The sequence below is a fragment of the Aegilops tauschii genome, chromosome 4 (assembly GCF_002575655.3).
Source record: "Aegilops tauschii subsp. strangulata cultivar AL8/78 chromosome 4, Aet v6.0, whole genome shotgun sequence".
NCBI lineage: Eukaryota > Viridiplantae > Streptophyta > Magnoliopsida > Poales > Poaceae > Aegilops > Aegilops tauschii.
This window is the reverse complement of record NC_053038.3, coordinates 444,853,080-444,876,222: the sequence shown is the minus strand read 5'-3', so window position 1 is coordinate 444,876,222 and position 23,143 is coordinate 444,853,080. Positions and strand designations below refer to the sequence as shown.

The window sequence follows — 23,143 nt, the reverse complement described above, 5'->3', positions numbered from 1 at the left end:
GGGCTTCTTCCGGTGATCTGCCTCGCCTTTGAAATGCTTGCCTTTCTTTCGACATTGATGGTTGGTCGGAAGAAATCGACGATGGCCCAGGTACACATTCTTCCTGCTTTTGTCCAGGTATATACTTTCAGTGTCATCTAAACAGTGCGTGCATGCGTGGTATCCCTTGTTTGTCTGTCCTGAAAGGTTACTGAGAGCGGGCCAATCGTTGATGGTTACAAACAGCAACGCGTGCAGGTTAAATTCCTCCTGTTTGTGCTCATCCCACGTACGTACACCGTTTCCATTCCACAGCTGTAAAAGTTCTTCAACTAATGGCCTTAGGTACACATCAATGTCGTTGCCGGGTTGCTTAGGGCCTTGGATGAGAACTGGCATCATAATGAACTTCCGCTTCATGCACATCCAAGGAGGAAGGTTATACATACATAGAGTCACGGGTCAGGTGCTGTGATTGCTGCTCTGCTCCCCGAAAGGATTAATGCCATCCGCGCTTAAACCAAACCATACGTTCCTTGGGTCAGCTGCAAACTCAGCCCAGTACTTTCTCTCGATTTTTCTCCACTGCGACCCGTCAGCAGGTGCTCTCAACTTCCCGTCTTTCTTATGGTCCTCACTGTGCCATCGCATCAACTTGGCATGCTCTTCGTTTCTGAACAGACGTTTCAACCGTGGTATTATAGGAGCATACCACATCACCTTCGCAGGAACCCTCTTCCTGGGGGGCTCGCCATCAACATCACCAGGGTCATCTCGTCTGATCTTATACCGCAATGCACCGCATACCGGGCATGCGTTCAGATCCTTGTACGCACCGCGGTAGAGGATGCAGTCATTAGGGCATGCATGTATCTTCTGCACCTCCAATCCTAGAGGGCATACGACCTTCTTTGTTGCGTATGTACTGTCGGGCAATTCGTTATCCTTTGGAAGCTTCTTCTTCAATATTTTCAATAGCTTCTCAAATCCTTTGTCAGGCACAGCATTCTCTGCCTTCCACTGCAGCAATTCCAGTACGGTACCGAGCTTTGTGTTGCCATCTTCGCAATTGGGGTACAACCCTTTTTTGTGATCCTCTAACATGCGATCGAACTTCAGCTTCTCCTTTTGACTTTCGCATTGCGTCCTTGCATCGACTATGACCCGGCGGAGATCATCATCATCGGGCACTGGTTCCTCTTGATCTTCAGCAGCTTCCCCCCTTGAAGCATCATTGGGCACATCGTCTGGTTCCTCTTGATCTTCAGCAGCTTCCCCCGTTGCAGCATCACCGTATTCAGGGGGCACATAGTTGTCATCGTCCTCTTCTTCTTCGCCGTCTTCCATCATAACCCCTATTTCTCCGTGCCTCGTCCAAATATTATAGTGTGGCATGAAACCCTTGTAAAGCAGGTGGGTGTGAAGGATTTTCCGGTGAGAGTAAGTCTTCATATTCCCACATATAGGGCATGGACAACACATAAAACCATTCTGCTTGTTTGCCTCAGCCACTTCGAGAAAATCATGCACGCCCTTAATGTACTCGGAGGTGTGTCTGTCACCGTACATCCATTGCCGGTTCATCTGCGTGCATTATATATAATTAAGTGTGTCAAAAACCATTACAGAACATCATGAATAGATAATTAAGTGACCAAATTAATAGAAGTTCATCATCACATTAGAACCAAAGTACATACATAGTTCTCATCTAACAACATATATATAGCTCTCCAGAGCATCTAATTAATTAAACCATACATTGAAACTATGTAAAACATTTCAATGCGAAAACAAATGCGATCATAATCGCAACCAAGGTAACAATTGATCCAACGGCATAATGATACCAAGCCTCGGTATGAATGGCATATTTTCTAATCTTTCTAATCTTCAAGCGCATTGCATCCATCTTGATCTTGTGATCATCGACGACATCCGCAACATGCAACTCCAATATCATCTTCTCCTCCTCAATTTTTTTATTTTTTTCTTCAAGTAATTGTTTTCTTCTTCAACTAAATTTAACCTCTCGACAATAGGGTCGGTTAGAATTTCCGGTTCAACCACCTCCTAGATAAATAAAATCTATGTCACGTTGGTCGGTATATTTGTCATAAACAATAAATGAACCAAATAGTTATAAAAAGATAATATATACCACATCTGAATCATAGACAGGACGAGGGCCGACGGGGGCGGATACCAAAACCATCGCACTATGTAATAAGAAGGAATAATAAAAGTAACAAAATTAGACAAGTAACTATCTAAAGTAAGAATTTTTTCCTTTCAGAAAGAATATAAGAACAAGAGGCTCACCACGGTGGTGCTGGCGACGAGATCGGCGCGGGCGATCGACGGCGGTGAAGACGGGGACGGGACGTGACGGACCGCTAAACCTAAACAAATCTCGGGGAAAATGGAGCTCGGAGGTCGAGTTTCGAGAGGACAAAGATTAACTAGTGTGGCTCAGACATTTCATCGAACACCTCATGTGCATAGGAGGTGAGCTAGAGCACCCAAATGCCCTCCCCTCGCCGGCCAGAAAAAACAGAGCACTGTGGAGTGCTCTGCTGTGGCGATGGGGTATATATAGGGAACACTTTGGTCCCGGTTGGTGGCACCAACCGGGACTAAAGGCCTTTGGTCCCGGTTGGTGCCACGAACCGGGACCAATGCCCCCTTTAGTCCCGGTTGGTGGCACCAACCGGGACCAAAGGCCTTGTGCTGCCCCGCGTCAAAAGTTTAGTCCCACCTCGCTAGTTGAGAGAGCTCGAGAGTGGTTTATAAGCGCTGCTGCGCCCACCCTCTCGAACTCCTCTCAACTGCAGGCTTTCGGGCCTAACTGTTCTCTTTGCCTATGGGGCCTACTGGGCCTTCTACGGGCCTAAATCCTGGCCCATGGATGGGTTTCTAGTCGTATTCAGGCCGTTGTGGCCCAGTAGGTGGCATAATTTTTTTTCCTCTGTTTTTTTCCTCTTTTGCTTTATTTGTTTTGTTTTGTTTCTACTTACAACAAAAAACTTATTTATTTTATTTCTAATTACTTATGTATTTTACTTTAATTATTTTATTTTTATTTATTTTACTGCTGCTATTTTTACTTAATTTATTAAGATTTATTTATTGTAGTTACTATAGTTTATTTTATTTTATTTTATTAAGGTTTATTTAGTTTTATTTATTTTATTAAGGTTTATTTATTTTATAAATATAAAAAAATGAACATAGATGCGCTTATAGAGAAAATGAAACCTAAATTCATAGTAAATTTCTATGAAATTTACTGTGAATTTAGGTCAAATTCCCTGTATAAGGGCATCTATTTTTACTTTAAGAGAAGCTCAACAAGGCATAGGGGACGGGCTTATAAACTGCTGTGAGCGCCCTTCGGTTGGCGAAGTGGGACGAAACACTGGCCGCAACTAGGACCAGCCCTTTAGTCCCGGTTTGTGGTATGAACCGGGACTAAAGGGTGGTGGGCCAGGAGCGTGGCCCATTGGTCCCGGTTTGTCCTACCAACCGGGACCAAAGGGTCCGGACGAACCGGGACCAATGCCCCACGAGGCCCGGCAGGTCCCTGGCCGCACGAACCGGGACCAATGCTCACATTAGTCCCGGTTCTTAACTGAACCGGGACTAATGTGAAAACTGTCCTGTGACCTAAGCCCTATTTTCTACTAGTGTATATCCCTAGCACTATTTGATTAACAGAACGCATGGATGTTCTCCCTATGCAGATATACATCTCAGCGCCGCCTTTGTTCTTTCGGGACTGTACTACTTTCCAAGTTACCGGTATGATATCATATCTTCAAAGGGATTGTGCATACAGCCACCAACCATTCAAGTTTTGTCTCATCCTTCAAATTTTCCAGTTTTCTTCCATAGTTGAACACGTCGTTGGCAATTTGCATGCATCGAGCTTTCACAGCGGCTGCTATAATAGACTGTTGGCTTATCAAATTCGCAGATATTTATGGCCAAAATATATAGTACTAGGATTTCCGGTTTGACCGAGAGATGAGGCGAGCAGGTTGTCACAAGGCCTTCATTTTCCTCCGTCGAGTTTCATTGGGCAGTACTCGCAAGTTAATTAATAAGGGAAGGTGGAAACAGACGTCTGCCGAGTAATTCAATTGCGTGAAACGGCGGTAAAGACTAAAGATGGCCACATGAACATCGGAGAAGGATGTCTCCTGCGCAAAGCGTGGCGTGATACGTAGACGTGGAGGCTTTGGAGAACTTTTATTACCTGGCGCGGTTGACAGCCTGACACTTGCTCTTGAGTGTTGTGGTTGCATCACGCGGAGAAAAGGACCGATCCGAGCTATATTATAGTGTTAAAAAGGGCTCAATTATGGTGAAAATGACCGTCGATGATCGTACTGGCTTTGCTTAAACCGAAGTGGGTTTGCTCATGCGTGAACTCAAGTACAAGCGTACTGCTTTCTGAACATGCTTGAACTGAAGTACAGGCGTAGGTACCTCTTCCCGAGCGAGTAGTGGTAGTATACGTGTACTTTCAGTTCCTGAGCACCATATGTTAGTATGTTTTTCTTCTTGCTTCTCGCAACCGATTTGCACCGTGCAAGTGGAATCCCGTCCAACTGCAAAATGTAGTGTTGCCTAAAAAATAAACATGAAAACTTTGTAAAATCCAGCAATTAAACAAGGGCGACTTGCCCGGCGAAATTCTTGTGCAGTCTGAAGTCTGAACCCTCGAGTCTGCCTCAGCAAGTAGTACATGCAGTCAAATTCGGGGAATCAGTACACGGTCGACGTACGCCCATGCAACAGGGAGTACTCCTGCCTGCATGCAAACGAGTCCCCACTTCCCAGAGTTATCACGAGCGGTCAAAGGGGCGACCGGGTCAACGACCCACCCACTGTGCCTTGGCCGCACAACCAAAGCAAGCCGCAGTGCAGCTTCAAATGTCACCGTCTGGTCCAGCATACGTACATGCATACAATCCGCCGATGGTATGTAATGTACGCGCAGTCAAAGCAGAGTAGATATACACAAGCCAGCAAAATGCACGCGGAAATGTGAGGCATGCACACATCTCTCACCAGATTCATCGCAAAAAAGTAAAAGATCTCACCAGTCTCACTAAGACGATGGACGTACTGGTCTCCGCGATGAACATTGTTGAACGAGTCACTCGCAAGTGCCTCCTCTGAGTTGTGGAAGCCGGTCACAACTCACAACTCACAACTCACAACCTCGTGGTAGGCCTCCATACGGCACGCGCCCGCCCGTCCTAGTGAGGAACACAGTGAAAACTCTGCAATAGTATTTTAATACCCGTGAAAAGTGAGGGGCCTCGTGGCTGTCTCTCCGGCGGCGTCGTGTGCCGAGTGCGCGTTCTGCGTGGGCATGGGGCAGGAACCCGTCGTCGACTCGACGGCTATGCATGCCCCGAGCAGAGCAGGATAAACAATTGGAAAGAACACATGTTGGTATTGCCTTGCCTGTGGCATAGGAAAAGGATCGCGGGACGGCGACGGTGGCAGGAAGGTTGACCGAGGGGCGCGCAGCCTTGAACTTGCTGCGTGTGCTACCTAATCCTCAAATAATCTTCAACAACTCCTGGCAACTCGGCCGCAGGCGACTAGGCCACGACCCACTAAACGTGGAAAAAGTTCGAGGCCATGCGCCTTGTCGCGCTCTGTCTGTCAGGCGAACCCTTTACGCCCAACATGCTCCAGCGCGACGGCGCACACAGGGCACGCGTGCACGACCATCGATGACGCTAGTAGATTATTAGTAGTATACTGATACTATTTTCTCAAAAAAGCTACTCCCTCCATCCCAAAATAAATGTTTTAACTTTTGTATTAACTGTAATACAAAGTTATACTAAGTTTGAAACACTTATTTTGAGACGGAGGGAGTACTAATTAATCTCGCTAAAATGCCCGTACCGGAAATCACAGCAATGGAACAACCCCCTCAAAAAAGGAAAAGCAATGGAACAACCACAAAATGGTCCGTACTGGAATGAATCCCTTTGCACGGCATAGCATCGGTGTGATTGTGGCATCTATTCCTTCGTACTACATGCAATCCTTTCGTGCTGGAACAGTGGGTGGCTTCGCAAGCTCACGCACGCTGCCGAATATGCTTTGCCGCCCTCTTTCTCAACTCCCCAAAATTAAAAATTAAAACAGTTTGCGCTTTGCAGCGGGCATACAGCCTAGACATCATAGGAGGAAACGGTCTCCCGGCCTAGAACTTTCAACGGAGATATGAACTGTATCTGTACTACGTACAGCCTCGGTTATTCAGCGCCTTTTTTTAGATTTAGACGAGCGAAGGTTTATCGTTCAGCAGCCAAGGAGACTCTGTCCCTCCCGCGTACCGGCATGGAAGTTTCCACCCGCACGGCAGCCTCCCCAACAACCGCGCCCTCGCGTCGCCGGTCGGTACATATACCTCCTCCCCCCGCCTCCTCCTCTCACCACCACCAGCTCCCTCCGCTCCACCACCTCCTCCGCCTCCCGCGCTCCATTTCGCCCCTCCAACCTCCTGCTCTGACCTCCATCGCTGCCATGGCGCGGCCAGGCCACTCCACGGCGTGGCTCCCCCTCCTGGTGCTCCTCTTCGCGGCGGGCGCGGCGGCGCAGAGCGGCTGCCTCTCCGCGACCTTCACGGGGGGCCGGACGTTCCTCAAGTGCAACCAGCTGCCCGTGCTCGGCGCCAGCCTCCACTGGACGTACCACGCCGGGAACGGCACGGCCGACATCGCCTTCCGGGCGCCGTCCGGCGCCGACGGGTGGGTCGGCTGGGGCATCAACCCCAGCGGCAGCGGCATGGCCGGCAGCAACGTGTTCGTCGCCTCGCAGAGCGGCGGCGCCGTGTCCGTGCTCACCACCATCCTGAGGACCACGGCCCCCACCCTCGACAACACCGCCCTCTCCTTCGACGTGCCCGTCCCGGCCAGCGCCGAGTACGCCGGCGGCGCCTACACCATCTACGCCACCGTGGCGCTGCCGGGCAACACCACGTCGCAGAACACGGTGTGGCAGGCCGGGCCCATCTCCGGCGGCCGTATCTCGCCGCACCCCGTATCGGGGCAGAACCTCCAGTCCGCCCAGAACCTCGACTTCCTCTCCGGCACCAGCACCGGCGGCTCCAACTCCAGGCTGCACCGCCGAAACGTAAGTCTCTCTGTCTCCAGCTTGATTGCTAGTTTAATCAAACAACTCTAGTAAACAAAGACAAATATGCTCTTGGTTTTCTTCAACGGCTCAATGCTCGATTCGCTGTCCAATTGTTTACATGTTAGGTGAGTTATCATAAGCCATCAATCGGATGGCGACATAGTTTATGATCAACTAATTATTATTTCAGACCATAAAAATTCAGCATACTATAGTTGGAGATAATGATCGAGAGCTGGTCAGTTCATATAATTTGGACGTGACATGTAAAGAAGGCCTAGAATTTCAATGATACGATTTGATGGGTTCAGCGACCTGATCCACTGATAGTGATAGGGATGGCCATAAACCTATACCTCGTTCTGCTCATGCGTTCCTTGACGAACCATGGTCAAACTCAACTCTGAGAAGCAACAAGTAGCCTGCTGGCTGGGGGAGCTGCACCTGCACCAAACCTCTGAATTTTCACCACCCCAACTTGATTTACTAGTACTAGTAGTAATAATATATTAATATTATTATGCAAGTTAGCCGCCTACAACTGTTCAATCATGGACTCACTTGATCATTTGATCATAAAGCATTGCAAGTAGAAGAGTAATTCACTAGTATTTTTTGACCAATGTTCCTCTTCTTGATTGAATTAGGTCACAGTTTCATTATTAATTTCTTTCTAACCATGTGATTCATCCACAAACAGCTCCACGGAGTGCTCAACGGCGTGGGATGGGGCGTCCTGATCCCGCTGGGCGCCATGATCGCGCGCTACCTCCGCGTGTTCGAGTCCGCCGACCCGGCGTGGTTCTACCTCCACATCGCCTGCCAGATCTCCGGCTACGCGCTGGGCGTCGCCGGCTGGGGCCTGGGGCTGAAGCTGGGCAGCGAGTCCAAGGGCCTCACCTACAGCACCCACCGCAACATCGGCATCGCCATCTTCTGCCTGGCCACGCTCCAGGTCTTCGCGCTCTTCCTCAGGCCAGACAAGAAGAACAAGTACCGGGTGTACTGGAATGCCTACCACCACTCCGTCGGCTACTCCGTCATCGTCCTCGCCGCCGTCAACATCTTCAAGGGCCTCAACATCCTCAAGCCGGTGACGGGCTGGAAGACGAGCTACATCGTCATCCTCGCCACGCTCGCCGGCGTCGCGCTCGTCCTCGAGGCCATCACCTGGGCCATCGTCCTCCGCCGGCGCAAGCGCAACCAGGCCCACGGCGGCGCCAACGGGACCGGCGTGCAGCTATGAGCGTCGGGATCGGATCGGATCGGCGTGCAGTTTTGATGCTGCGACGTGTTTGAGCGATGAACTCCATGTTTTTATCTTTCGTATTGCTTCTTCTGTAGTAGATCTTTCTTTTTCTTCTTCTTCGACTTCTTTGGTGGCCATTGTATACATTCTTTCTTCGAGCTGATGTATGATTATTTTCATTTATATGCATAGTGTATGTATGGTTTCGATTTACATATGGCCCCGTGATTGCTTCTTCATCGATCGATGCCGTGATTTGATCGCGGACGAGATAACCCAAGTAGACTTTCGGCCAACGTCGGCTTCAACCAACCATGCATCGGTCAGACGGGAAAAGAGGGGAGTTTTCTAGAGGGGCGTCAACGTCATCAACTGACGCAACAAAAATGAGGACCCTCTCTTCTTGTCTTGCCTTGTCTTCCGTTTGGCAGCTTCATAACCTCATAGGGCCTGGGCTGCACCTGCACGTAGAGTGTGGGGATCGCGAAAACGATGGTTCAAGAGTTCAGAACGTACTCGAGGCCCTTAGAAAGAGTCCAATTTTCCATCCAAAATATGTTGAATAATTGAACAATTTTTCATTGAGTTTGATCTATAAAATGAAAAAAAGTAGATGAAACATGATAACCATAATTTATATGATGAGCTTAACAGAGTTATGTAATTAGTCATGACATCGGGTACATAGCAGACAAACATCATATCCATATCAATTGCTAGTATTATAGTATCTAAAAAAAATCATTAATAGAAGGGATAGGAGAACGTATGGCACGGTGGAAGAAGAATTGGTCGCCATGTAATCGAGCAGCCGTCTGCAGCCACGACGAAGAAAAGCCCAGCAGTCCTGCAAGAGAGCTCATCAAAAACTTGATCGCCGCTCTCTGAGTAAATAGCATAAAACTACCACTTTTCGTCCTATTGTTCCAAAAAACTACCACATTTTTGTTTGTGACTGATAACTACCAGAATTGGAGTCGGTTGTTTCAAAAAACCCAAATGACCTTGTGTTTTACAACTGATCAAGATTATGACAGGTGTGGCCCGCTCCTAAACGAACCGTCTGGTTGACCGTCAGTTTGACCGTTAACTGACAAATGGGCCCCATATGTCAGCCTCTCAAAAATCCCCAATGAGAAAAATCTTCTCTGCTCGTTCCTATCTTCTTCCTTCGATCGGATCGGGGCAGAGAGAATCCAATGCACTCGACCGTCGCGAGCCTGCGGCGCGCCGCCGCGCCTGGAAGTCACCGGATCTGCTCTGACCCTTCGCCTTGCGCCTCCCCTCCGTTCCTCGCCTCGCCGGGGTCCCAGCGCCGTCAGCCGCCTGCCTCGACCCGGCGGGATCCGCCGCCGGAACTCGCGCAACCATCCCGCCGGAACTTGCGCAACCATCCCGCCGGAACTCGCGCAACCCCAACCCCCCCCCCCCCTCACGCCTCCTCCGCGTCCTCACACTTCGCCGGCAGCCGCTTCGCATCGCCGCGTTGACCCCTGCTCCGCATCGAGCCGCCTACCACCGGCGCCCTCGTCCACACGCCTGGGAGGAGCGCCGCTCCCGCCCTCGTGCACGCACCTGGGAGGAGCTTGGGCACCAGGAGATGGCGACGGAGCTCCCTCGCCAGGCCCTCCGCCGACTCACAAAGGAGCAGCAGCAACGGCCGGAAGCTCCCTCCTCACCTGCTCCGGCCCTCCGACGAGGTCACTACGCGGGTGCGTGAGCTGCAGGACGACCTCCATAGGGACCCGATTGCTTTCTTTGATTAAGTACAGGGACCCGATTGCTTTTTTATTTTTTGGCAGGGACCTGATTGCTTTTATGCCACATAACGGTCAACAAACGGTCAAACGATTAGAGCTCTTACGTGCGGGCCTGACATGTCAGAATCATAATCAATTGTAAAACATACGGTCATTTGGGTTTTTTGAAACAACCAACTCCAATTCTGGTAGTTATCAGTCACAAACAAAAATGTGGTAGTTTTTTGGAACAATAGGACGAAAAGTGGTAGTTTTATGCTATTTACTCCCGCTCTCTCGTACAAGATCACAAGAGACAACGTTTCAATGTCTCACTTTGCGGTGCACGTCAAGAAGCAAGATGGGAAAGTGGTAGGCAGGGCAATGCTCAGGACATATTTGTGGGATAATTGGACTCCTTTAGTTTCAAAATAAAAGGTGCATTATCTTTTTCCAAAAATCAAAGATTTCTATATTTGATCAACTTCATAGAAAAATAATATCGACATGTAAAATGCTCTCCCCGTTCAGAAATATAAGTTGTTCTAATTTTGTTCTAGGATGTATACAGAGAAGTTTTAGTGTGTTTATTCACTCATTTTAGTCCATGTCTACTCTATATTGACATATCCAAAACACCTTATATTTGTGAACAGAGGGAATACCAAATAAATAAAATATGAAATAATGAAAAATACCTTTGGAATGATGGTAATCCAATACTTTTTCTTTACAAATTTGACCAAGCATGAAAAGTTTGACTTTCGAAAATTATAGTACATCCTATATTCTATATTGGATTTTCAAAACAAGTGAAGTTCGCTGGGAAGGCATGGCAAATCGAACGTTTTCATGTCAATTTGTATTGTCCGCGGATGGCAAATTTCTTTAGTATGAATGGAAAATCCGCTCAGTTCAGTTTTTCGCTGGGTTTCGTCGTGCTTGGTAAAGAAATTTGCCATTCTCATGACAACATAAATTATCATAAAAAACGCCCTCCCAGTGAACATGGGCGCAATAAATATTTCTCTTTTATAGTATTTTAGATGGATGAGGTAGTATTTCAGGGACTACCAAAGTATTTTAGTTGTAATGAAACATTACTTATATATATGCAACTTTGCAGCTCATGCTAATTTTGTTGTTGTTCCCTTGCAAATAATCCGTTCTTGTGAAAGCTATCTGGAGAGTTATTTGCCCATGTGCTGCGTTCCTGCTCCACTCCACAGACAGCACGCGCTGCTGAAAACTCTCGTCCCCACCGAGGCGATGCCGCCGGCGGCGGCCTTAAGCTTGGGCAACTTCGGGGTCGCGGTGATGAACGAGAAGCTGCTCCACGGGCATGACGTATGTCAGGCAGACCTCGACGGCTCTTGCTTCGGCGATCACCGGAGTTCTACACGAGAGTGGGTGCGAAAGAGGGAGAGAGTCTTTGCGCTGCGAACTTGCTGCAGCTTTTCTGTTTCTTCTCATTAATTCAGAGTTTGCTAACTGAATTACAACGAAACACGGAGCTAGTGCGAGTAGTGGACGCCGCCATCCCAGCGCCCCTCGCGCTTCGCCTGCCATGGCGCCTTGACCGTGCTTTCGTGCCATCCCACGATTGGGTCAGGGCGCCGCTAAAAACTCTAACCAAAACCGAGTCGCAGCTCGGGCTTATCTGACGAAACTGCAACTACTGACGAAACTGAAAACTATCGACACCTAAAACCCTAAACCTGAACTTTGAAGTTTACCCAACAATCACCCCCTAAACTGATCGTTCAGGGTGTTGCCTCGATCATGCCGATGCTTGAGCGCAGCTGCTGCAGTCGAACACGACCAAGGGGCTTGGTGAGCATGTTTGCAAGTTGAAACTCTGTTGCCACATACTCAAGTTCGACCTTCTTCGTCTCCACGCAATCTCTGATGAAATGATACCTGAGCTCGATGTGCTTCGATCTGTCGTGCATCACAGGGTTCTTTGCCAGAGAGATTGCAGATTTGTTGTCGACCTTGAGTCTCACTGTCTTCTCTTCCTTTTCTCTGAACTCGCTGAGCAGGCGCGCGAGCCAGATTCCCTGACAGGCTGCTGTGGTTGCTGCGACGTACTCTGATTCGCAGCTGGAGAGTGCCACAATCTTCTGCTTCTGCGACTGCCAGGTTATCACTCCTCCTCCGAGCAAGAACAGGGTCCCGGAGGTGCTCTTGCGTGTGTCCACATCGCCGCCAAGGTCACTGTCGCTGTAACCAGTGAGTTCAGGCTCACCATCTCCTCTGCCGTACTTGCAGCCCAGATGCAGAGTGCCGGCGATGTACCTCAAGATGTGCTTGACGGTGGTGCGGTGCTCTTCAATTGGCGCCTCCATGAAGCGCGAGACGTACCCAACCGAGAAGGTCAGGTCAGGGCGCGTGTGCACCAGATAGCGCAGGCCGCCGCCGCCGCTGCGGTACTCCGTCGCATCCACTGGTGGCGCCGTGCTCTCCTTTGATAGCTTGAAACGAGGCTCCATGGGGATGTGACAAGGTTTGCAGCCAGCCATGCCACTCTTCTCCAGGAGTTTCCGTGCGTACGCGCTCTGTGAAATGACGATGCCATCCTCTGTCTGCTTCACTTCAATTCTGAGATAGAAACTCAGCAGACCCAGATCAGACATCTTGAACAGCTTCTGCATCTCTCCTTTGAACTTGGTGATCTCCTTTGTGTCGGATCCGGTGATCACCAGGTCGTCCACGTACACGCCCACGATGAGGCATGTGGTCGCCGTGCCCCGTGCGTACACCGCGTGATCTGACGGACAGCGCGTGAACCCCAGCTTGCTCAGACAAGTGTCTAGCTTGGTGTTCCATGCTCTGGGAGCCTGCTTCAGACCGTACAGAGCCTTGTTCAGGCGCAGGACAAGATGCTCCTTGCCGGCGACGACAAATCCCGGTGGTTGCTGCACATAGACTTCTTCCTGGAGCTCGCCGTTCAGGAACGCCGATTTGATGTCCATGTGATGAACGGCCCAGCCCGCGCTCGCCGCGAGTGCCAGCAGCATCCGTACTGACTCGAGGCGCGCTACTGGGGCGAACACCTCGTCGTAGTCGATGCCGTGCTGCTGTACATAGCCCTTCGCCACGAGCCGAGCTTTGTGCTTGAGTACCTCCCCGCGCGCGTCCTTCTTGACCTTGTAGACCCACTTCAAGCCAATGGTGCGGTGCCCAGGAGGGAGAGAAGTGAGCTGCCATGTTTGATTGTCCTCGATCGGGCTCAACTCTTCGATCATGGCGCCCCGCCAACTCACTTCTTGTTCTGCCTCAGTGAACGAGCTCGGCTCCTCAGCGGCCAGCAGATGTAGCTCTTCGTCTGGGTCGTCCGCCGGGCCGAAATCCAGCACGTTCTGCAAGGTGCGGAAACGGTGCTCTCGCTCTATGTCGTCTGCCGCGTCGAGCACGTTGTCGCTGAACGACGTTGGTGGCGACACCAGCTCCACCCCTCCTGGACTGACAGAAACTGGAGTTGTCGGTGCTGGGGTTGACGAAGCTGCAGTTGACGGCGCTGGAGACGCTGGTGGTGTGGTCGGAGGCGAGGTGGCTGCACCCCCCCCCCTCATCTGTCGCCCCTGGAGGTTTGCTCACCAGGTGTTCGACCACGAACGTGTCGGCCCCGCTGAACGTGTTCACGGCGCCTTCCTCTCTTGCCCAGTCCCAGTGCGCCCCTTCGTCGAACACGGCGTTGCGTGTGATGTGCACGCGCCCAGTTGTTGGGTCATAGGTTCTATAGCCCTTGGTGCCGGGCTCGTAGCCGACGACGATCATCGCCGGCTGCGATCGTCGAGTTTCTTCAGTCCAGGGCACGTGTCCTTCACATGCACTACACACCCAAAGGTGCGCAGATAATGCACGTTCGGCTTGCGTCCATGCCATGCCTCGAATGGCGTCACGCCGTCCACGCTCTTGGTGGGTGCGCGGTTCAGCAGGAACACCGCCGTCGTGACCGCTTCGCCCCAGAACTCACCGGGGACGTGCTTGGCCTTCAGAAGACTCCGGGCCATGCCCACCACCGTGCCGTTTCGGCGCTCCACCACACCGTTCTGCTGCGGTGAGTACGGGGCGGTGAGGTGACGGCTGACGCCCAGCTCGGCGCAGTACCCGTGAATGAGCCGGACGTGAACTCTCCACTGCGGTCCGTCCGCAGCTTGAGCCCTGATTCAGACTCCGCGAGAGCTTGTACGCGCTTGATCGCCGCTGCGGCCTCGTCCTTTGTTGCGAGTAGCACGAGCCACATGAACCTGGTGGCGTCGTCCACCAGTAGGAGGAAGTATTTCTTCCCGCTCGGTGTCGTTGGCGAGATCGGCCCGGAGAGATCGCCGTGCACGAGCTCCAGCCGCTCCTGTGCACGGTGCTTGGCCTGTTGTGTGAACGCGGAGTGCCGCTGCTTGCCCGCCAGGCACGCGTCGCAAAGTTGATCCACATGCTCAACCACGAGCAGGCCGTGCACCATGTCCTGGCGCGCTAGCTTGCGCAGAGCGTCGAAGTTGAGATGCCCGTAGCGCACGTGCCAGGTCCACGCCGTGTCACCGCCGCTGTGCGCTGCAAGACACACGGGCTGCGCGATCCGTAACGCAACAGAGTACAAACGATTTGGTGCTCTCTGTACCTTGACGAGGAGGCGACGCTCCCGGTCGCGCACGCGCAGGACGCCGTTCTGGATCAGCACCTGGCAGCCGCTCTCGTCGAGCTGGCCCAGGCTGATTATGTGAGAGCACAGCCGCGGGATGTAATACACCCCCGTGATCGCGCGGTGCTCGCCGGTCTTGCACGCCAGGAGGATGGTTCCTCGACCGCAGATGTTGACGACCGATCCGTCGCCAAACTTGACGGTGCCGGTGACGGCCGTGTCGAGCTCGGCGAAGACGGCGCGATCGCCAGTCATGTGGTTGGATGCGCCCATGTCCAAGTACCAAACGCCGCTTCCGGCGCCGCCGCTCCCCTCATGCCCGAGGAGAACCTGGACAGCGTCCTCGACGAGGTGGACCGGCGCGGCGTCTGTGCTGACGGAGTTGTGGTCGGAGAGCCCGCAGGTTTGGGCCATCAGCAGGCTCTGCTCCTCGTCCTCACCGCCGGCCTGGACGAGATTCACCTGCTCCTTGAGCCGGGCCTTGCACTCGCGCGCCCAGTGCCCCGCCTGCTTGCAGTAGCGGCAGATGTCTTTAGACTTGTCCCCACTGCTGGTGCCACGACCGCCGTTCTGGCCATGACCGCCGCGTCCGCGGCCGCGCCCTTTGCCGCGCCCACGGCCACGGCCGTTGCTGCCGGACGATCCGTCCCCTTCACGCAGCTTCAGACGCGCGAACCACTCCTCCTCCGTGAGGAGCAGTTTGCCACCGCCGCCATCACCCCCGGAGGGAGTGCCGTCCAGATCGTACCTCTCCTCGGCGGCCTTCAGCCGCCCGATGAGCTCCTCGAGCGCCAGAGTGTTGAGGTCGACCAGTGTCTCGATCGCACACGCCATCTGCGAGTAGGCCTTGGGGACGACCGAGAGGAACTTGCGGACGACGGCGGGCTCGCCAATCTTGTCACCAAGCAGCTCAAGCTGAGTTACCAGAGAAGATAGGCGCATACCGAAGTCGTCGATGCTCTCGCCGTCGTTGAACTTGATTGCCTCGTACTGGCGGCGCAGGGACGTCGCCTTGGCCTCACGAACACGCGCCACGCCCAGCCGCATTGTCTTGATCGTGCCCCAGGCGTCCTTCGCCGTGGGCTTGACGGCGAGCGTGGACACCATCTCCGGCGGCACCGATCGCAGCAGGCACTCCATTGCCGTGCGATTTGTTTCTCGCTCCGGAGTCCCGTCATTGATGGCGACCCAGAGCTGGCGCGCCTCCAGCATCACTTGCATCAGGAGGGCCCAGACCGCGTAGTTAGTGCGCGTCAGCATGGGCCAGGCCCCGCCGGTGTCGCGGACGACGCGCTGGTGTACAACCATGGCGCCGTCGCCTCCACTATTCCCTGAATCCACCACAGTCTTGCCCGGGCTGTCAGGTCCTGCCATCTCCACAGGTGATCGAGCAACGGGGCTCTGATACCAATTGTCAGGCAGACCTCGATGGCTCTGGCTCCGGCGATCACCGGAGTTCTACACGAGAGTGGGTGCGAAAGAGGGAGAGAGTCTTTGCGCTGCGAACTTGCTGCAGCTTTTCTGTTTCTTCTCATTTATTCAGAGTTTGCTAACTGAATTACAACGAAACGCGGAGCTAGTGCGAGTAGTGGACGCCGCCATCCCAGCGCCCCTCGCGCTTCGCCCACCATGGCGCCTTGATCGTGCTTTCGTGCCATCCCACGATCGGGTCAGGGTGCCGCTAAAAACTCTAACCAAAACCAAGTCGCAACTACTGACGAAACTGAAAACTATCGCCACCTAAAACCCTAAACCTGAACTTTGAAGTTTACCCAACAACGTACACGAGATGGATGCGCTCTACCGCCGCTTGCTGAACCGCACCGCACCCACCACACCCGCCCCGCCCCCCCGCCCCACGACGCCGTCGACCGCGTCAGCCGCCTCCCAGACGCGCTCCTCCGGCACATCGTCTCCCTCCTGCCCGTCAAGGACGCCGCGCGCACCGCCGCGCTCTCCCACCGCTGGCCCGGGGTCTGGCGCTCCGCCCCGCTCGTCCTCGTCGACGCCGACCTCGCCCCCGCCACCTACGCCCTGTCCCGCGTGCTCGAGGCGCACCCGGGGCCCTTCCGCTGCGTCCACCTGATCAAGAGCTGCAGGGAGGAGTTCCATGGCCTGCTCACGCGCTGGATCGAGCTTCTCGCCGCCAAGGGCATACTGGAACTCGTCATCCTCAACAGCTGCTGTCCGTTCGACGTCATCCTCCCCTGCACCTTCTTCGGCATGGCCACCCTCACCCGGCTCCACCTCGGCTCCTGGAAGTTCCCGGACACGGCCGGCCTCCCGCGCTCCGCCTCTTTCCCCAAACTCCGTGAGCTCGGGCTCTGCAACATCCTTGTGGAGAGCAGGGATTTGGACTTCATCCTCGACAGGAGCCCCGTGCTGGAGACGCTCAGTGTCGAAGGTAATTTTTTCACGCTCCGGCTCCGCCTTGTCAGCCAAAGCCTCCGGTGCGTGCAGATCATCGGGTCCTTCTTCGAAGAAATCTTCGTGGTGAACGCCCCACGCCTTGAGCGGCTCATCAATCTGGAAGGCTGGACCCATGATAGCAGTTGCACCAAGGTCAAGATTGGCCATGCCCCCAAGCTGCGCCTGTTGGCATACTCGGAGTTGGACCCAGGAAATCAGGTCCTAGAGGTCGGCAACACCGTCATCAAGGTGATTCATCTTGTTCACCGTAAATTCCCAACTGATCAGTGTTAAATTTGTGATCTTTCTCTTGTTAATTGGCTGCTTGTGATGTGAATGCGATTGCGTTTGCAGGCTGGGACAAGGGTGAGCCCAAGAACCATGGTACCAAGTGTGAGAATCCTGGCATTGGAAGTGCGTTTCGGAGTACGCAATGATGCCAAAATAATTCCCAATGTCCTCAGATGCTTTCCTAATGTTGAGACGCTCCACATCAAGGTCTTCTTTTAGCCTTCATTTGCATAATGTAATAGCATCATGTTGCTAATGTCTGCTGATAGCTGATGAACTGTATGTGATTTTAATTGATCGAATTTTCAGTCCGGAAAGCCTGATCAATCCACTGGCAAGCTCAACCTAAAGTTCTGGCACGAGTCTGGTACCATAGAATGCATCCGGTCGCGCATCAAGCTGCTGGTTTTCCATGATTTCCGAGGGGGTCGGAGTGAGCTCGCCTTCCTCAAATATTTCTTTGAGAGTGCATTGGTACTGAAGGAGGTGTCGATTCGGTTGTCCGCTGGCTTCACTTCGGCGGAGGAGGTGCATTCCAAAGTGGCGAGTCTGGGGTCCAGGAAACGGGCCAGTGAAACCCCCATAGTGCGGGTCACTGGCTGGTCTGATCCTCAAGGAGGTTTCATCCAGAGCTTCAAGAGAGGATCTGAATTTTCTCTTCAGGGTCCTTTTGCGAACTACTGAAGTCACAGCAGGTGCCTATGTATTTCATCATGCATGCAACATTAATGTTGTTAAGATTTGTTTTTACTGTTGAATATTTGCCCGTTCTCTTGTTTCTTCTAGCACATGATTAGCTTAAGTGTCGAAGTTAGTAGTATCAGTGTTGATGAACACAACTACCATTGTGTGGCAACCATTGTTGTTCAGTTGGCAATTACGGACCACTGTACCTCTGTTTCATGTGATTTTCTTTAGCTTGCTGTGTGGTCTTCAGGGATTAGAGATTATGATAAACAGTAAGCAGTCAGGTCACTGCACAGTTATCTCCACTGATTCTTATGACACTGAGAGAATAATCTAGTTTCTTGAAATGCATTTTTGAGTCAATATCCTCATGATCCCTGTAACTGAATAATCAGTTGAACTGATCTGATACTCACGCGGAGTTCTGACCTTAATTTTTCATGTGCATAACTGCATATAGATATAGGCGACACCCAGACACAAATCCCTGCATACGGAAGGATCACCAATTAAGGTATTAAAGATAGTCAGCTTCCATTTTAGATATTTTCCTTTTTCTGTTTCATTTCCTTCTAAAATAGTATCACTGCCCAAGGGCACCTGATAGAAACCGTGAACAAAACCATTTCATGGCTAGTTCTGAACGCATACATACAATTTACCTTTTTGAACATATACAGTGAACTCCAAATTCCATCCAGAATGCTGAAGCCATGCGATCGATAATGTCCAACTTCCTCCACAGAAACGTTTTTTTAGAGGAAAAGGGGCCACATCCCCTGCTCCATTACTCATAACGAGGCAAAGATATGCTTATGCAGAAGTAGCACGCGGAAGCCAGCAGCTCACTGCTTCAGCCAAAAGCACCACACAGGCACTAAAGAAAAACACACACAACTAGCCCTGACAGAGTCAACTCAAAAGCAACAACACAAGAAGGCTCTCACAGCGAAATAAATTCAATATTACAGCACCCACAGCTAAGACATCAAGACGGCAGCATTTTTTTGAGTTTTTTTTACGTGTCTTCAATCCAGCTTCTGGCTGATCTTCGTAAGGCCTCCCAACTTCAGCCAGGATCTGGCCACGTTAGAAGAGGAGGGCTTCTTGCCAGCAGCTCCAATTCTGCCGCGCATCTCTCCAGCCTGCCTTTGACATGGCCTGAGGTTAGGCATCCCCATTTAGACAAATTCAGCGCAGTTTTTCGCCATATAGCCTGCATTCCAGGCCAAGCAACATAATTGAAAACCATGTCATTTCGGGTTTGCCAGATAGCCCACAAACCCGCTGCATGAATGATATTAATTGCAGCGAATCTGTCTCCTCTAGACCAACAGGAAGAGAAAGACACCATATTGATGTCCCCTTCATATCCAACTAGTCTAGATACAACTTTTCAGAATTCCACAGCAATGGCACGCCCAAAAAATAAGTGATGGCAAGACTCCAACTTTGAGCAGAATACGCAGGTTGTATCAGGTATATCCTGTCTTTTGCCCAGGTTATCTCTAGTGAGAAGCTTATTAATAGCTAGGAGCCACAAAAATATTTGAATCCTAGGTGGGATCTCAACAGCCCAAACAGCAGGGGTACTAACTGGCCACACTCCCCTTAAGTTAACAAATTTGTAAAAGGATTCAACTGTATAAACTCCTTTGGAATTCATATTCCAAACTAGGGAGTCACCCACATCAGTGTACATGATAGATTTAGCAATCTCCAGGAGCTCAAACCAAAGATTCATAAACTCCTGGTCAAAGCATCTTCTAAAAGTAATTTTTAGATTGCTACCATCCCAAGCTTTATCAACAGTTATATTACGCTCATTAGCTAAATTATACAAATCCCAATATTGAGTAGCCAAGGTAGCATTACCAAACCAATGATTCTCCCAGAATCTAGCTCTCTTGCCATTACCTATGTTCCAGGAGAAACCAGGTTTAGCAGCTTGAGCTGCCCAGAGCACTCCTTTCCAGAAAGGTGAAGCCCCAGCAGCAGAGCAAGCAAAAATGTTATTATTCTGGAGGCCATACTTGGAATCAATAATGTTCTTCCAAATTTTACCCTCAGACTTATAGTATCTACTCACCCAAGAGGCCAACAGGCACAAGTTCATATCCCCAATGTCAGTAATACCAAGCCCCCCCAAATTCTTTCCTCATAGTGAGGGAACCCCAAGCTGACAAATGGTATTTGTGATGACCCTCATACCCATCCCAAAAACAGTGAGCCAGCTGAGAATTAACAAGCTTAATAGCCCACTTAGGGAATTTAATGTACCCCATACAGCGTGTTTGGTTTGGTGGAATTGAAGAGAGGGAATGGGAGTTTGAGGCTTAGGGAGTTTTATTCCTTTGTTTGTTTAGGTGGAATGGGAATTTAACAGGGAAGTGGAAGGGAAATTCACGTGTAAAAGTCCCATTTATTTATTACCTGGGGGAGGGCTGGTAATTGAGATGGGGAAAGGGAATTAGAGTTAAACTCCCATTCCCCTTCCGTTCGTTTGCCAAACAGGCTGATAAGGTAGGTAGGGATCCTAGCTAAACAGGCTTGAACTAGGATCCTCCTCTTCGCCTCGAGCCATTGCAGAGTTTGGGCTACCTTCCTCTTCCTTGACCCATCCTCAACGCCAACAGGGAGTGAATTTGTCCTCGTGAGGATACGTGCAGTGTTCCGTGCACAATGAAAAGATATCGTTTGACCATCCGTGAAGTTATGCATGCTTGCTTAAACTAATATTACCTTCATTCCAAAATAAGTGGCGCATTTTAGAACGGAGGAAGTAATAACCCGAATGAAAAGATATCATTTGACCATCCGCGAAGTAATGCATGCTTGCTTAAACTAATATTACCTCCATTCCAAAACAAGTGACGCATTTTAGAACGGAGGAAGTAATGACCTGAATACTAGGCCCGTAAGGGATCGATTTTTGTGGATTTTTTGATTTTTTTTATGGTTGCTATGAAAATAACGTGTGTCCTACCCGGTCATTGTTTCTTTACTGGTCAAACTTGTCTGCACCACTATTTACAAGAATTTGACACATGGGTGACGCCTGGGAGCAAAAAATGTACGTGTGTGATTTTTGTGGTGATAACCTTTTTTTCTCTTCTTCTCGTGTGTCCAGTTCTCTCTGGAACTCTTTGCAGCCCATCGCTTCGCCGCCGTACTGTTGGATTATGGATGGGCTTAGGCCCATATAAGACACTAATCTCTGATTAATCTTGAGGCCCATGTATGAGATGGCAGGTGGTGGGAAGTTTAGTCCCACCTTGCTAGTTGAGGAGAGTTGAGACCCCTTTATAAGGGCTGCTCTACCACTTACCATTGGGAGCTTGGGAAGAGGAGTGGTACACGCACGCTCCTCCTCCTCCGCCGCCGCCCGCCTCGTCACGACGCGCGCCGCGGGAATGAGCCGAAGCTTATTTTTGCCGCTCAGGAACAAATTAATTAATCAGGGATTAATTAACGAGTCGCTAACCGGTGGGCCACTGTCCTGAGACGTTGGACTGTGGGCTGACTTGTGTTGCCGGGATTCGTCGACTCCCTTGCCGGGAGTGGGTCGACTCGGTCGTGGGCCTCCGCAAGGCCCACGACTTTCTTCCTTACGGACTATATAAGAAGGCTCTGGCCAGTGAAGTAACCTAGTTCGGTTCACTCACTCCCTCTCGCGTGACCTAGCCGTCATCTAGTGTTCCTCACTCTGTGCTGCCTCCGGCGATCCCATCCCGACGACCGCGTGTACGGCTGGTCGGAGAGCAGGTGCCTCCGGAACCCTGTCGTTCGAGATCCTGCCCGGGAGAACGGCAATAAGGTTTTTGGGGAGCGTCTCGACGCGACTGCTCCCGATCTGTCCCCAACCCCGTTCGCCCCTGCTTCCTCTGCTTCCACTGCATCGACACCATGGCCGACGCCGCCGCCGCTAAGAAGAAGGCCACGGACGACGCCGAGGCTGCTGCCGCCGCTGCCGTGTTGGCCTGGCCAACCGGAGGGTATGATCTGTTCATCCCTCGTTTACTCTTACTTATGCTAGCCGTATATGTGCTGCTCATAGATGGTTCGATTCTATGTTTTGTACGTGCTAGTATGCTTAGGTATCGCTATGAGATGCATACCTTTTATGCCATGCTTACTGTTTACTTGTGGATTAGTCTAATCGGGAAAGTGCTAATATTTCCAACAATCCAAAAACCTTATTTTAGGCACTTTTCGATTCAAGGCTTTGCTGCTACTCTGAAACCGGAAAAGTTTACCGGGACGCATTTTAAGCGTTGGCAGACTAGGACCACCTTGTGGCTCATAGCGATGAACGTGTTCTGGGTTGGTGGTGTGTCCCTCACAGAAACGATTGCTCCTGAACAGGAGAAGGCGTTTAGGGAGGCAACCACAATCTTTGTGGGAGCAATTCTGAGTGTGATTGGAGACAAGTTGGTTGACGCCTATATTCATATGGGGGTTACCAAAAACTTGTGGGATGCGCTCGAAGTCAAATTCGGCGCAACTGATGCTGGCAGCGAGCTGTATGCCATGGAGCAGTTCCATGATTACAGGATGGTTGATAACCGTTCTGTATTGGACCAGGCTCATGAGATAGAGTGCATTGCTAAGGAGCTGGAGCTGGACAAATTTGTCGCGGGTTGCATTATTGCAAAACTCCCTCCTAGTTGAAGGAACTTTGCTACTTCTCTCAAGCACTTGAGACGTGAATTCTCTGTTCAGGATGTCATTGGTCATCTCAGTGTTGAGCAGAACTCGAGAGCAAAGGACTCACACGTGAAAGGGACAGAGGGTTCTTCTAGCGCCAATGTGGTGCAGAAGAACTTCCACAAGTTCAAGGGAAAGAACTCTGTCCAGCAGAATACTACCTTTAAGAAGAAGGGTAAGAAGAAAGACAAGAAGAGAGATGGCTGCTTTACTTGTGGTTCAGATGAACATTGGGCAAACAAGTGCCCAAACAAGTACAAGAAGCCAGCA

General features: G+C 51.1%; 2 protein-coding genes across 2 annotated transcripts; both read left to right on the top strand.

Moving 5' to 3' along the window:
* Positions 1–6,230: 6,230 nt before the first annotated feature.
* LOC109772863 (cytochrome b561 and DOMON domain-containing protein At4g12980) lies at positions 6,231–8,611 on the top strand. The gene is made up of 2 exons (XM_020331568.4): positions 6,231–7,146; positions 7,850–8,611. Exons 1-2 carry the CDS (start codon positions 6,235–6,237, stop codon positions 8,393–8,395), a joined length of 1,458 nt encoding a protein of 485 aa, XP_020187157.2. The 5' UTR covers positions 6,231–6,234; the 3' UTR covers positions 8,396–8,611.
* A 7,596-nt stretch (positions 8,612–16,207) lies between these two features.
* On the top strand, positions 16,208–18,467 carry LOC109772875 (F-box/LRR-repeat protein At3g26922-like). The gene is made up of 5 exons (XM_073497808.1): positions 16,208–16,234; positions 16,323–16,448; positions 16,547–17,437; positions 17,543–17,686; positions 17,789–18,467. Exons 1-5 carry the CDS (start codon positions 16,208–16,210, stop codon positions 18,161–18,163), a joined length of 1,563 nt encoding a protein of 520 aa, XP_073353909.1. The 3' UTR covers positions 18,164–18,467.
* The last annotated feature ends 4,676 nt before the right edge of the window (positions 18,468–23,143 follow it).

Coding starts and splice junctions, on each gene's coding strand:
- LOC109772863 (XM_020331568.4), top strand. CDS start 6,235: ATGAACTGTATCTGTACTACGTACAGCCTCGGTTATTCAGCGCCTTTT. Junction 7,147..7,849: donor CCAGGCTGCACCGCCGAAAC/GTAAGTCTCTCT, acceptor ATCCACAAACAG/CTCCACGGAGTGCTCAACGG.
- LOC109772875 (XM_073497808.1), top strand. CDS start 16,208: ATGGCTCTGGCTCCGGCGATCACCGGA. Junction 16,235..16,322: donor TGGCTCCGGCGATCACCGGA/GTTCTACACGAG, acceptor TCATTTATTCAG/AGTTTGCTAACTGAATTACA. Junction 17,438..17,542: donor TCGGCAACACCGTCATCAAG/GTGATTCATCTT, acceptor TTGCGTTTGCAG/GCTGGGACAAGGGTGAGCCC.